At 32.7% G+C, this 16,441-nt stretch overlaps 1 protein-coding gene across 3 annotated transcripts in view; it reads left to right on the top strand.

Annotated features, from left to right (window-relative positions):
- The window catches only part of MAP4K5 (mitogen-activated protein kinase kinase kinase kinase 5), a 159,231-nt gene that overhangs the window by 26,612 nt on the left and 116,178 nt on the right, over window positions 1–16,441 (top strand). For all 3 annotated transcript variants that reach the window (XM_073211277.1, XM_037016627.2, XM_073211278.1), the window contains exon 3: window positions 8,666–8,723. In XM_073211277.1, coding sequence (XP_073067378.1) covers window positions 8,666–8,723 — 58 coding nt within the window. The remainder of the gene's footprint in view (window positions 1–8,665; window positions 8,724–16,441) is intronic.

Genomic DNA, 16,441 nt, shown 5'->3' on the forward strand with positions numbered 1-16,441 from the left:
AAAATCCCATGCTTTACCTACTCATTGCTCTCTGCCCGAACCCCTGGCAACCATTACCTTTTCACTCTCTCTACAGGTTTTGCCTTTTCCAGAATATCATATAGTTGAACTCATATGGCATGGGGGAAGAAGGAAGACCAGGAAATGTACTGACATTTAGGCATTGAAGTAGATATGTTTGCTAGATTGTGATATAATAGCCTTTCAGTCTCACTTCTTTCTCTTAGCAATATGTATTTGAGGTTCCTCTGTATCTTTTCATGGCTTGATGGCTCATTTCTTTTTATTACTAAATAATATTCTAAGGTTTTGTGTGGACATAATTTTTTAACTTAATTGGGGAAATGCCTAGAAGTGGGGATTGCTGTATCATATGGTAAGACTATGTTTAACTTTGTCAGAAATTGACCAACTGTTAGTGTATGTGTTCTTAAGAATCAACCTAACTAAAAATCTGGAGGGATGTACTCTAAACTATTAACAGTAGTTAACTAAGACAGATGAGGTTGATGGAGGGGGACCATCATCTCTTGTTTATTTTGTATTATTTGAATTTTTAAAAACAAAATAATTATTTTGTAGTAATTTTTTACAAATAAAATATTTTTCCAAAATGCTTCATTGAATTCATATTAATACAAATTGAAAATAAATCAGCATAAATGAAAAAAGTAAGACCATTTAAAGCAGTATATTGTCAATTTCATAGCACCTCCTAGTTACAGAGGATTTTAATATTTTACTCCTTTTTTTTAAGTAAAGAGAGTAATAACCTTTCTACAGTCGTAACTGTCCGTTGAACAAATTTAGAGAGCATCTACCTGCTTGTGGCACAGACCTTCAAAGAATTATGCCTAGAGCTAAGAAGAAAACACACTTTAATCTAGTCAGTCACACTTAACCAGGCAAGACTTCCTGGAGTAGGTAATATCTAAATTGCATTCTAAAGAAGTCTAAATTCACTAGGCTATGTGGGAGGGGAGAAGGACAGCAGAAGGAGAATGTACCAGAATGAGAACAATGTCTTCAAACTAGAGACCAAGTCATTTGCTTCTGATTAGTCTGCCTAAAACCAGAATTAATTGTTATAAAATCTCAGAGAATCTCATGAGGTCTTTTCATGTTGTTGGCACTTGTTTGCCTGTAATTGGGAAGTATAGACTCATATTTTCTTTTGGTTTCCAGTTACTGGCAGAATGCATTGCCCCTAAGGCCTGTTCTGCTTGGAAAACTGCAATAATGAATAGCCTGAAGATATTTTGTTGTTAGAGATTTATCAGTATGTATCATTGTCACATGAGTTAAATATTGAATTTTAGAGCTTTGAATGGTTCAACTGTCACTCTCTTATATTTAAATCTTTCTTTCCAATATGTAAACTTCCACTGTGTGTTCATAGATGTTTTTCTGTTTTCTGTAGGATTCCAGTGAAATTTTTTGGATTATCACTTAGGAGGATAGGGAAAGAAGGAAAACCAGGAAATGTACTGACATTTAGGGATAGAAGTAGATATGTTTGCTAGATTATGATGTAATAGCCTTAAAAGAAGAATTGACTGAGTCTTGTTACTTGATATTTATCCCAACCTATATGATAGATTTTAAACATGTTGGAAGTCCACTGATTTTTATGTGTTAACTTTTTTCAGAATGCTTAAATTAATCAGTAATATTTTTCCTTGGATCAAGTTCAATTTTCAAATTTTTACATTAAGACATTAAATATGTAAGAGTCCACATTCTGTTACATTGAAAATCATCATAGGAGATAAGGTAAAAGATGATTCCTTTGTTAGTTTATTTTATTTTTTATTAAGGTATCATTGATATACAGTCTTATGATGGTTTCAAATACACAACAGTGGTTCAACATTCACCCATATTATCAAGTCCTCACCCCCTCCCGTGAGGTCACTGTCCATTAACTAACTTAGTAAGATGCTATAGAGTCATTACTTGTCTTTTCCATGCTATACTGCCTTCCCCATGACCAACCTATATTGTAATTGTGAATTATTGTGCCCCTTAATTCCCTTCTTCCTCCCCACCCCACCTACCCCAACCCCTTCTCTTTGGTAACCACTAGACCCTTCTCCATTTCTGTTAGTCTGCTACTATTTTGTTCCTTCTGTTTTTCTTTGTTTTTATACTCTACAAATAAGTGAAATCATTTGGTATTTGTCTTCCTCCGCCTGGTTTATTTCACTGAGCATAGTACCCTCTGTCTGTCTATGTTGTTGCGAATGGGAGTATTTCATTTCTTTTTATAGCCGAATAATGCTCCATTGTGTATATGTACCACATCTTCTTTATTCATTCATCTGTTGATGGACAGTTAGGTTGCTTCCGTATCTTGACTGTTGTTAAGTAGTGCAGTGATAAACATAGTGGTGCATATGTCTTTTCAAATCAGGGATATTGTTTTCTTTGGGTAAATTCCTAGGAGTAGAATTACTGGGTCAAATACTGTTTCTATTTTTAGTTTTTTGAGGAACCTCCATATTGCTTTCTACAATGGTTGCAACAATTTATATTCCCACCAACAGTGTAGGAGGGTTCTGCTTTCTCCACATCCTCGCCAGGATTTGTTGTTCTTAGTCTTTTTGATGCTGGACATCCTACCTGGTGTGAGGTGTTATCTCATTGTGGCTTTGGCTTACATTTCCCTGATGATTAATGATGTGGAGCATCTATTCATGTGCCTGTTGGCCATCTGTATTTCTTCCTTGGAGAAATGTCTATTTAGGTCCTCCCCATTTTTTAATAGGGTTATTTGTTTTTTGGGTGTTGAGGAGTATGAGTTCTTTATATATTTTGGATGTTAACCACTTATTGGATAAATCACTTACAGATATATTCTCCCATACTATAGGATACCATTTTGTTCTGCTGATGATGTCCTTTGCTGTACAGAAGCTTTTTAGTTTGATGTAGTCCCATTTATTCACTTTTGATTTTGTTTCCCTTGCCTGAGGAGACTTGTTCAGGAAAAAGTTGCTTATGTTAATATTCAATAGATATTTGCCTATCTTTTCTTCTAAGAGTTTTATGGTTTCATAACTTACATTCAGATCTTTCATCCATTTAGAGTTTAGTTTTAGAGTTAGTCAATAATCCAGTTTCATTCTCTTACATGTAGCTGTTCAGTTTTGCTAACACCAGTTGTTGAAGAGGCTGTCTTTTCCCCAGTGTATGTTCATGGATACTTTATCATCTATTAATTGACCATATATGTATGGGTATATATCTGGGCTCCCTATTCTATTCCAGATCTATTGGTCTGTTTGTTTGCCAGTACCAAATTGTTTTGATTACTGTTGCTTTGTAGTAGAGCTTGCAGTGGAAGCGTAATCCCCGCTGTTTTTTTCTAGTTTCTCAGGATTGCTTTGGCTGTTTGGGGTCTTTTGTGGTTCCATATGAATTTTAAAACTATTTGTTCTGGTTCATTGAAGAATGCTGTTAGTATTTTGATAGAGATTGCATTGAATCTGTAGATTCCTTTAGGCAGGATGGTAATTACGACAATATTAATTTTTCCTATCCATGAGAATGGGATAGATTTCCATTTATTGGTGTCTTCCTTGGGTAGGTTTATTCCTAGGTATTTTATTCTTTTTGATGCAATTGTAAATGGAGTTGTTTTCCTGATTTCTCTTTCTGCTACTTTGTTATTAGTATATAGGAATGCAACAGACTTCTCTCTGTTAATTTTGTATCCTGCAACTTTGCTGAATTCAGGTCCTAGTTCTGATAGTTTTTTGGTGGTGTCTTTTGGGTTTTCTATGTATAATATCCTGTCATCTTCACACAGTGACAGTTTAAGTTCTTCCTTACCAATCTGGATGCCTTTTATTTCTTTGTGTTGTCTGATTGCCATGGCTAGGACCTCCAGTACTATGCTGAATAAAAGTGGTGCGAGTGGGCATCCTTGTCTTGTCCGTGATCTTAGAGGAAAAGTTTTCATCTTTTTGCTATTAAGTGCAATGTTGGCTGTGGGTTTGTGGTATATATGGGCTTTATTATATTGAGGTGTATACCCTCTATATCCATTTTGTTTTGAGGTTTTATTATGAATGGATGTTGAATTTTGTCAAATGCTTTTCAGCATCTATTGAGATGATCATATGATTTTGTCCTTTTTTTATTGATGTGATGTATGATACTTACTGATTTAAGAATATTGTACCATCCTTGCATCCCTGGAATAAATCCCACTTGGTCATGATGGATGATCATTTTGATGTAGTTTTGAATTTGGTTTGCTAATATTTTGTTGGGTATTTTTGCAACTATGTTTATCAGGGAGATTGGTCTGTAATTTTCTTTTTTGTGGTATCTTTGTCTGGTTTTGGTGATGCTGGTGTCATAGAATGAGTTTGGAAGTATTCCCTTCTCTCCTACTTTTTGCAATACTTTAAGAAGGATGGGCTCTTTAAATGTTTGATAAATTCATCTGTGAAGCCATCTGGTTTGGGAATTTTTTTCTTGGTAGTTTTTTGATGACCATTTTGATTTCATTGCTTTCAATTGGTCTGTTCAGATTTTCTGTTTCTTCCTGGTTAAGCTTGGAGGGTTGTCCTATTTTTCTAGGAAGTTGTCCATTTCTTCTAGGGTGTCTGATTTATTGGCATACAATTTTTCATAGTATTCTCTAATAATTCTTATAATTCTTTGTATACCTGTGGTGTCTGTTGTGATTTTTCCCTTTTCAGTTCTGATTCTGTTTATGTGTGTACACTCTCTTTTTTTCTTGATAAGTCTGGATAGGGTTTTATCTATTTTGTTTATTTTCTCAAAGAACCAGCTCCTGGTTTCATTGATTTTTTTTCTATTGTTTTATTCTTCTCTATTTTATTTCATTCTGCTCTGATCTTTATTATGTCCCTCCTTCTACTGACTTTGGACTTCATTTGTTCTTTTTCTAATTTCTTTAGTTGTGAGTTTAGACCGTTTATGTGGGATTGTTTTTGTTTCTTGACATAAGCCTGTATTGCCATGTACTTTCCTTGTAGAACTGTCTTTGCTGCATCCCACAGGTTTTGAGCTGTTTGGTTGTTGTTTTCATCTGTCTCTCTATATTGTTTAATCTCTTGTTTTAATTTGTTCATTGCTTCACTGATTGTTTAGAAGCGTGTTGTTTAGCCTTCATGTGTTTGTAGCCTTTTTTGTTTTCTTTGTATAATTTATTTCTAGTTTCATACCATTGTGGTCTGAGAAGTTGCTTGGTATCTTTTGTAATTTATTGAGGCTCCTTTTGAGGCCTAGTATGTGATCTGTTCTGGAAAATGTTCTGTGTATACATGAGAAGAATATGTGTCCTTCTGCTTTTGGGTGGAATGTTCTGTAGATGTCTGTTAAGTCCAACTGTTCTAATGTATTGTTCAGTGCCTCTGTCTCCTTATTTATTTTGTGTCTGGTTGATCTGTCTTTTGGAGTGAGTAGTGTGTTAAAGTCTCCTAAAATGAATGTGTTTGCAATCTATTTCTTCCTTTAATTCTGTTAGTATTTGTTTTATATATTTAGGTGCTTTTTATTGGGTAATAGATATAATGGTGATATCCTCTTGTTCGACTGTCCCTTTATCATTATGGAATGTCCTTCTTTGTCTCTTGTTACTCTCCTTGTTTTGAAATCAGTTTTGTCTGATATAAATACTACTAACTCCTGCTTTTTCTCCCTATTATTTTCATGAACTATCTTTTTCCATCCCATCACTTTCAATCTGTATGTCTTTGTGTCTGAAATGAGTCCCTTATATGCAGCATAGAGATGAGTCTGTTAACTTATTTTCAACAAGTCACCCCTGAGATCAGATCTGTTAAAAATACTTTTATTATAATTAATACTTCCTCTAGTACTCATTGAATTTAAAAAGGAAAAAGAGAATTCTCATATATTGAAAAGAACAGTAAAATCTGAACATTAGAATAAAGTTCTTGAGTTCTGACTTTTGGCTCTTGCCTCTGTCCAGTAGGATAGTCTTTGGCAAGTCACTTATCTTTACTGAAATATATATTTTTGTATTTAACTAGAACTTGGTAATGAATATGAAAATCATGTTAAGCTAATAAGGCATTATAATTTCCATCATTTTAATGGAATTTGTCTTATAGCACATATCTTATAGCCATTGAACAAGAGTCTCTGGATGTCAATTATTTATTCTGTAACCTCTGGCCATGTCCTCTATACTTCAGTCTCACTAGCATGTGAAATGTTGAGCTGTGGACAGCCTAAATCTATATGCACATAACTTTCTTTAACATAAGTGAGCATACAGTGCTGAAAGATTTTAGGAACTGGGACAAGATCTGAGGCTATGAGAGAATTCTTTTGTCCAAGGGCAAGAAGAGGAAAGGGTAGGAATGGTATGAGACTTCATGTTGTCCTGCTCCCATTTCTCTAACTGTATTTGCAGTTGAGGAGGGGGTCACTATAGATGGAGAAAACTTTAAATGTGTCCTCCTTTCTCGAGACCCCTCATTACCCTGTAGATGAGGAAAATGTGAACTTATCAAAAAAATATTTGAGACTTATGCTGTAGAAAATACTTTTCTTCCTTTCTGTTTGTGACTTTCTTCCTATATCCCTCTCCCCCATTCTATTCTTTTTCTCACTATATGTACATCCTTTCTTAAAGTATCCCTTCTGAGGCTTTCTTACGTACATTCTTTGTCATTCTTCTCTTCCTTTCACTTTTTGTTTTCCTCTTCTTATAATGTGACTTATTTAATCCAGCAAATTAGTATAATCATCCTTCCTGTTTTATCCTATGCTCCTTATTTTTTTTTATTTTGGTATCATTAATCTACAATTACATGAAGAACATTATGTTTACTAGGCTTCCCCCTTCACCAAGTCCCACCCCCCACATACCCTTTCACAGTCACTGTCCATCAGCATAGTAAGATGCTGTAAAATCACTACTTGTCTTCTCTGTGTTGCACAGCCCTCCCTGTGCCCCCCACCACACTATACATGCTAATCGTAATGCCCCCTTTCTTTTTCCCCACCCTTATCCCTCCCTTCCCACCCATCTTCCCCAGTCCCTTTTCCTTTGGTAACTGTTAGTCCATTCTTGGGTTCTGTGATTCTGCTGCTGTTTTGTTCCTTCAGTTTTCCCTTGTTCTTACACTCCACAGATAAGTGAAATCATTTGGTACTTGTCTTTCTCCACTTGGCTTATTCACTGAGCATAATACCCTCTAGCTCCATCCATGTTGTTGCAAATGATAGGATCTGTTTTTTTCTTATGGCTGAGTAATATTCCATTGTGTATATGTACCACATCTTCTTTATCCATTCATCTACTGATGGACATTTAGGTTGCTTCCATATCTTGCCTATTGTAAATAGTGCAACAATAAACATAGGGGTGCATCTGTCTTTTTCAAACTGGCTATGCTCTTTATTTTTTATACCAAGTGTGAAAGTTTATATTTAAGTTGAATATAATAAATGAAAGATGTTGTAAATTATTCAGTTGCATTTCCACATGTGGTGTACCAGTGGGTGCAATGAAACTGAGCACTCATATTAGCAATGACAATATAATGGTATAGTGCTTTTAAACAGTTTGGGCAATATGTGTTGATGGCCTTAAATGTTCATATTCATACTGTTTGACCTAGTAATTTCACACCTTAGGATCCATTTTAAAGAAATAGTCCTACATAATGAAAAGACTGTAACATCCATAGGGTTTAGCAGTAAGGGAGAGTGATTATATGGGCTGTGTATATAGCCATTTAAAATTATATGACATGGAGAAATTACATTATTTTAAAAACAGTAAAAATTTATATCTGCAATAGAACTGGGCAGACATAGATTTGACATCCAAGGTTGATGAGTATATAAATTCAGAGAATTTTAAGAGCAATGTGGCAATATATTCATCTGAAACCCACATACCTTTTGATCCAACAATATGCTTATAGGTTGTCTCACTAAAAAATTCTGGTGTGTACTAAAATATTTGCATTGATAATCATTGCAGCACTAACTATAGTAAGTCAGTCAATGATGTTTTGTTAAGTGGTAAATTGCTTCTCTTCCAGGAACTTATCTGAAAGAAATAATGAAAGCCATAGATAGATATAAAGCTAAGATATGTTTATTCTTCTATTTATCATTGTAAAATATTAAAATCCTAAATTTCCAACAATAACAGATTAGTTAAATAAATTATATGCCTATCAATGGAAAATTAGGCAGCACTGCAAATCATGTTATAGAAGACTGTGATGGCATCATCATCTTCTACAACACATATGTACACAGGGCAAAAAAGAAAGCATATATATTATATGTTAACTTTTTTCCTCTAGGTAGTAAGATACATAATTTAATTTTTTTCCTTTAATGACCTATGATTATATTTATAAAATATATAACGAGGTTTTTTATTTAAGAAAAATATTAGCTCAAGTGTAAAGAAAAGACTTAAATGAAGTACGTCAAAATGATAACTGTAATTGTTTTTGAATGATGGAACTAAAGGCAATTTTGTGTATCTTTTCTAGTGAGTATACTCATTTTATTGTAAATAAAGGTTTTTTTAGTTTTGTTAAAAAGCATGATTGATCAGCAACTAATTAAGATAGTACCAAGTAACTTTTATATAATTAATGAACTTAAAAAATTTTTTTAATTTTCATTTTAGGCCAGAAATATACATACAGGAGAGTTGGCTGCAGTAAAAATTATCAAATTGGAGCCTGGTATGTATTAAAACCCTCAAGACAATCTTTGAACACTTTCCTTGGGTAGGATTTAAAAATCATTTTCCTTATTTCCTTCCTTGTTTCTTTTCCTCCAAAAGACATCTTCTTTTTATGTTGTCAGGGCAGTAGGATACCTCCAATATGGTTATATTAAATTCCATTGGAGGTTGGCATTTAAAGGTGAGTTTGATGTGATAGTTTTGTTACTAAATAAAATTTGAAATGTGCACATTCAGTAATTGGAAGATACATTGATAGTGTTAAAGTAAGTTTCTTTTCAGGTTGTAGTGAAATATTTGAACTTCAATTAGCTTTTATGAAAATTTTATTAAGAAAGCATTCACTGATTTGGGGGATGATATTTGGTAATTTGGGGTATAGTGATACTTTATATGTCAGCTATTCCCTGGCTGATTGATTCAGGTTTAATAACTCTGGTCTTAGCCTGATGCTTATTTTTTTTAACACCTTTGTGTGTCAGAAGGCTGTTTGTTTTAGAACATACTGAGTAATTTCCTTTGGAAACAAAACTACTGTATAAAGCCTGCAATAATTTTATTATTTTGTTATCTTAAGAATTTCTAATGAGAGCAGTAGCTTTTTTTCCTCCAGTTTTTTTATTATGGCAAAGTACACATAACATAAAACATACATCTAAAATAGTTTCAAGTATACAGTTCAGTGATATGAAATATATATGTAATGTGCTATAATCACCACCACCCATCTCTTAACTCTTATCCTGTAAAACTGAAACTCTGTATCCATTATAGAATAATTTACCATTCTCCTCTTACCTCCAGCTTCTGGCAAACACTGGTTCCCTTTCTGTCTCTGATTTTGACTACTCTAGGTACTTCGTGTAAGTGGAATCATACAATATTTGGCCTTTTGTTACTGGCTTATTCATTTAGAATGATATCCTCAAGGTTCCTCTGTGTTGACAGGATTTTCTTCCTCTTCCAAACCAATAACATTACATTCAATGTATATACCACATTTTACTTACCCAGTTCATTGGTTGGTGGACACTTGGGTTGCCTCCACATTTTAGCTGTTGTGAATAATGCTATGAACAATGTTTCTTCAAGACCTGCTTTCAGTCTTTTGGATATTAACCCAGAAGTGGAATTATATGGTAATTCTATTTTTAATTTTTTGAGGAAAGGCCATACTGTTTTCCACAGTGGTTATACATTTTTTACATTCCTACCAATAGTGTGCAAGAGTTCCAATTTTTCCACAATGCTTGCCAACACTCTTTACTTTTGTTTCATTAGAGCAGCCATCCTAATAGATATGAGGGTGTGTCTCATTGTAGTGTTTATTTACATTTCCCTAAAGATACCGATGTTGACCTTGATTTCATGTGCTTATTAGCCATGTGATTATCTTCTTAGAGGAAATGTCTGTTCAAGTCCTTTGCGTAATTTTTATTAATTGAAGTATAGTTGACATACTGTATTATACTAGGTTTGGGTGTATAGAGCTTGGTGATTCGACATTTATACACATGGTAAAATGTTCACCACAATAAGTATAGTCGCTATCTGTCATCATAAAAAGTTATTACAATATTATTGACTACATTCCCTATGTTGTACGTTATGTCCCTGTGACATTTATTTTATATAACTGCAAGTTTTTCTCTCTTAATCATGCATCCCCATCCCCCCACAACTGGCAACCAAGTTTGTTCTCAGTATTTATGAGTCATTTTCTGTTTGTTTTGTTTGTTCCTTTGTTTGTTTTTTAGATTCGCATATAAATGACATCATATGGTATTTGTCTATGTCTGATATTTCATTTAGTATAATATCGACTAGGTCTATCCATGTTGTCACAAATGGCAAGATTTAGTTCTTTTTTATGGCAATGGAATATATAGCCTGTTGCATACATATACCACATCTTCTTTATCCATTCATCTATTGATGGATTCCTCAGTTGCTTCTGTATCTTGGCTGTTATAAATAATGCTGTAATGAACACACGAGTGCATATATCTTTTTGAATTAGGGTTTTTGTTTTCTTAATGTAAATATCCAGGAGTGGTATTGTTGGATTGTATAGTAATTGTTTTTAATATTTTGAGGAACCACCATACTGTTTTCTGTAGTGGCTGCACCAGTTTATATTCCCACCAGCAGTTCACAGGAGTTCCCTTTTCTCCATATCCTTGCCAACACTTACTATTTCTTGTCTTTTTGATACTAGCCATTCTGACAGGTGTGAGGTGATATCTCATTGTGGTTTTGATTTGTATTTCCCTGATGATTAATGATGTCGAGTATCTTTTCATGTGTCTTGTCCATCTGTATGTCTTCTTTGGAAAAATGTCTATTCAGATTTTCTGTGTATATTTTAATCAAGGTGTTTGTGTTTTTGGTGTTGAGTTATATGAGTTTTTATATATATCATTTTTATCAGCTATATCATTTGCAAATATCTTCCCCAATCAATAGGTTCCTTTTCATTTTCTTGATGGTTTCCTTTGCTGTGCAAAAGCTTTTTATTTTGATGTAGTCTCACTTGTTTTCTCTTACTTTTGTTGCCTTTGCCTGAGGAGACAGATCCAAAAAAATATTATTGCTAAAACTGACGTCCTGGAGTTTACTGCCTATGTTTTCTTTTAAGAGTTTCATGGTTTCAAGTTTTAGGTCTTTAATCCACTTTTAATAAGTTTCTTGATGTGACTCAAAAAATTAATGTTGTAATTCTTACAACTCAAAATACGTGTTGTAAGAAAGTGATCCAGTTCGTTTTTTGCGTGTGGCTGTCCAGTTTTCCCAACACCCATTTATTGAAGAGATTCTCTTTCCCCATCATATATTTTTGCTTCTTTTGTGTAGATTAATTGACCACGTAAGTGTGAGTTTATTTCTGGGCTCTCTATTCTGTTCCATTGATCTGTATATCTTTTTTTGTGCCCATATCATACTGTTTTGATTACTATAGCTTTGTAATACATTTCAACATTTGGCCACATGATACATCTAGCTTTGTTCTTGCTGAAAATTGTTTTTGCTATTTAGGATCTTTTGTGGTTCCATACAAATTTTGTGATTATTTGTTCTATGAAAAATGATGTTGATATTTTGATAGGGATTGCATCGAATCTGTAGATTGCTTTGGGTAGTATGGCGATTTTACCAATGTTAATTCTTATCTGTGAGCATGGAATAGATTTCCATTTATTTATGTCATCATCTGTTTCTCTTATCAATGTCTTATACTTTTGGAGTACAGGTTTTTCACCTTCTTGCTTATATTTATTCCTAGATATTTTATTCTTTTTGATGCAGTTGTAAATAGGATTGTTTTTTAAATTTCTCTTTCTGATAGTACATCATTCATATACAGAACTATAACAGATTTCTGTATATTCAGGATATATATATATTTCTTAGAGGAAATGTCTGTTCAAGTCCTTTGCGTAATTTTTATTAATTGAAGTATAGTTGACATACTGTATTATACTAGGTTTGGGTGTATAGAGCTTGGTGATTCGACATTTATACACATGGTAAAATGTTCACCACAATAAGTATAGTCGCTATCTGTCATCATAAAAAGTTATTACAATATTATTGACTACAGAACTATAACAGATTTCTGTATATTCAGGATATATATATATTTCTTAGAGGAATTTATATCCAAAATTTCTTAGAGGAATATATTTTTATATCCAATTTCTTAGAGGAATATATCCAAAATTCAGGATATATATATATCCTGAATTCATTTATCCTAATTGATTTTTGGTGAAGTCTTTAGGGTTTTCTATATATATAGTATCATGTCATCTGCAAATAGTGGCAGTTTTACTTTCTTACCAATTTATTTATTTTTCTTGTCTATCATTGTCTGTCCTGACTTTACAGGAAAAGTTCTCAGCTTTCACTACTGAGTATGATGTTAGTGGTGTATTTGTCATATATGGACTTTATTATGTTGAGTATGTTCCCTGTAAACCCATGTGTTGAGACTTTATTACGAGTAAATGTTGAATTCTGTTAGAATCTTTTCTAGCACCTTTTGAGATGATCACATGATTTTCATTTGTTAATGTGGTATATATTGATTTGTAGATATTGAGCCATCCTTGCATCACAAGACTAAATCCTACTTGATCATGGTAAATGATGCTTTTAGTCTATTTTTTAATTCAGTTTGCTAATATATTGTTGAGTATTTTAGGATCTTTGTTCCTTGGGGATATTATATTGGCCTGAATTTTTCTTCTTTTGTAGTGTCTGGCTGGTTTTGGTATCGGTAATGTTGACCTTGCAAAATGAATTTGGAAGTTCCTTCCTCTTCAGTTTTTTTTTTTGAATAGTTTGTGAAGGATATGTATTAACTCTTCAGATGTTTGGTAGAATTCCTCTTGAAGCCATCTTGTCCTGGATTTTTTTTTGTTGAGAGTTCATTAGTAGTAGTAGGTCTGTTCTACTCCTGATTCTGTGTTGGAAGATTTATGTTTCTAGGAATTTATCCATATCCTCTAGATTGTCTTTTATTAAGTCTTTGGTCCATTTTTAGTTAAATTATATATAATTTTTATGTATAGTTTTGGCATATATATTGGTATTAGGTAAGGGTTCAACTTTATTCTTTTGCTTATGGATATCCAGTTTTCCCAGACCATTTATTGAAAAGATTGTCCTTTCACATTGAATGGTCTTTTTTGACCACATATATGAGAGCATGTTTCTGGGCTTTTTATTCTATTCCATTGTTATGTATGTCTATCTTCATACCAGTATCATATTACTTTGATTGTATAGCTTTTTAGTAAGTTTTGAAATCTGAAAGTATGAGTTATCCCTTTTTATTTTTTTTCAAGATTTGGTTATCTGAGGGCCCTTGAGATTACATATAAATTTTAGAGTGGCTTTTTCTATTTCTACAAAAAATGTCATTGGGATGAGGGGTAGTGATTTTTGACCAGGTAGGTGAATATTTGATGATCTATATACTTTCTCCTTCATAAACTTAGACATGTAGGGTAATTGTGTAGCCATAATTATGCATATTTCTTAATTTGAGCAGTTACAGTGATTTTGCATTTCAAATTTTGATCATTGTGTGTATGATTCATTAGATATTACTCAGGCAACATATATGCTGGAACACTTTAAAAATTAGATTTCAGGAAAGGGACAGTATCCTTCTTTTCCTTGATAATAGAAATTGTTATAATAATAGTTTTAGACTTCTCTTATTAAGTTCTACCTAATAAGTATAAAAATGACCTCCAAAATATCACTAAAACAAATAGAAGAGAATATAACAGAACTATGCAAGCATTTGCCTTTCCTGGAAGAGTCACTTGAGCAAATACTTGAATTATGTTGGAGGGATAATTAGAGTCCAAATAATGAATGGTCTGGGTTCTCACAGGAAACAGATGTTTATCCCTCACGGCCTTCAGTGAGTGCACTGGACTTTATAGCAGTTTCTTTCATTTGACTTGAGGGTATGGCTTACTTTGACTATAATTCATATAATAATGAGTATATATTTTAAATCCTATAATTCTAACTTCTCAGTAAGTCATAAAAAAGGAAAATATATCATTATATATTATTTAACAAAAGATTAATTGTGGATATTATATATTATTGCAGATATGTAATACATCATTATATGATGTTAATAACAAAGGATGTTATTTAATAAAGGATAAATTAAGACTGTTTGAAAAGTTGGAATTTCTTACTACCTTGTTTTGTAAAAGATGCTCATTTAATGTTAGAGTTCATTCATATATGATTGACTAATATTTAAATACTTCCCCCAGCAGAAAGAATAACAGAAATTCAGTAAACACTTAATAATGTGATTTTAATGTTTGACCACTTTTATATTCTGTTAATGACCTCTACTTTTACTTTACCCAATTCTGTCAGTTTTTTGTCTTTTATTAAATCCCATGTACACATGAAGTGACTCTTCATGTTGTAAAAGATTTCTTTTTTGAGCTCTACTTATGATACTTTTCCATGTGGAAGTAATTTTTTCTTAGATCAATTTGTCATCCCTTCTTTCTCTGTTCCTCCCTTTTTTGGACTTGGAGTTTTTCTATTAGGCAGTTTTGGAACAATTTAACTTTCATTTCTTCTAGTTTTTCCTTCTACATTTAAATATTTGCACCATCAGAAATGATTTTGTTCTAATAAGTGAAGGAGAACTCTAGGTCTGTTATTTTTCAAGTAACTAAGCAGTTTGCCAGAGGCATTTACTACAGACTCAGTTTTTTATTCACAGATTTGAAATGCCTCAATTGTCATAAACTGAATTTCTATGTAACCATGGGTTTTGTTTTCTGTTCCAGTGATTTCTTTCCCCTCCTATTTATAGTTCAATACTAATTTTGATGACTCTTAACTTTTCCTTGCATTTTATGATTTTCATTTATTTTATTTTTCAGTTATTTCCTTTTTATTTTCATAACTTTTTTCCCAGGAGAACTTTAATATAATTTTTATGAAACAGAAAAATGCTTGTGAGATTAATTTAGACAATTTTGACAGTAGTAAGGATTTTTTCTTATTCACTCAAGTCTTAAGGAAAGTATTATAGCTTTTGCCACAGAAGTCTTCATATTTATGGTATTTCTTGCTATTGTGAATAGCATTTTCCCCTCTCACTTTGTGGTTGATCAGTGATATTTTTGCTTTTTTTTAAAATTTCAGCTCAGGTATGAATTTGTTAAAATTCTTTTTTATTTTTGGTATTAATATACAATTACATGAGCAACACTGGTAACTAGATTTCCCCCCATTATCAAGTCCCCACCACATACCCAATTATAGTCACTGTCCATCAGCATAATAAGATGCTATGGAGTTACTACTTGTCTTCTCTGTGCAATATTGTCTTCCCCGTGTCCCCCCTACATTATGTGTGCTAATTGTAATGCCCCTTTTCCCCCCTTGTCCCTCCTTTCCCACCCATCCTCCCCAGTTCATTTCCCTTTGGTAACTGTTAGTCCATTCTTGGTTTCTGTGAGCCTGCTGCTGTTTTGTTCCTTCAGTTTTGTTTTTTTCTTATATTCCACAGATGAGTGAAATAAGTGATATTTTTCTAAGTCATTAATCTTACTGGGTTTACTTTCTCTCTGACATTCTTAAAGAATTCATATATTTTCTGATTTTTTAATAGTTTTAATGATAAGATTATGACTTTTTGGTACCCTTTTTTCCTTCAGTATAGTTTGTCAGGCATTGATATTGTCAAGTCTACTCTCTTTTTGTTTATATTCATGTGGTTTGTAACATTGATAGAGCTGCTGTACTTAGGCCTGTCATTTTATTTTAATTCTTTCTGGGTCGTTAGTTTTTAGGTGTTTCTCTCATAAAAAATAATATTTGAGTATAATTTTATAATCCAGTCTGAGTCTCCTTTTAAGAGAATGAGTCTATTAACCATATTACTCTTTAGTGACGTGTTTGATCTCCTATTGTGGTTTTTTTATTTTAATGTTTATTGAAGCTTTTAAAAAAACTGTAGCTAGAGGGGTTTTTTTTATGGTGATAATTTGAAAGGTACATAGTCTAATTTTATTTATAAAAGACTTGTTAATATACTTAATTTGTGTGTTTGATTTATCAGCTTGAGAAATGAAAGTCATTGACTCTCTAGCTTAAAAGATACTGAATTTTGCACTTAAAAAATTTTTTTTTATTTTGATATCATTAGTGTACAAA

Source organism: Manis javanica, chromosome 8 (genome assembly GCF_040802235.1).
Source record: "Manis javanica isolate MJ-LG chromosome 8, MJ_LKY, whole genome shotgun sequence".
NCBI lineage: Eukaryota > Metazoa > Chordata > Mammalia > Pholidota > Manidae > Manis > Manis javanica.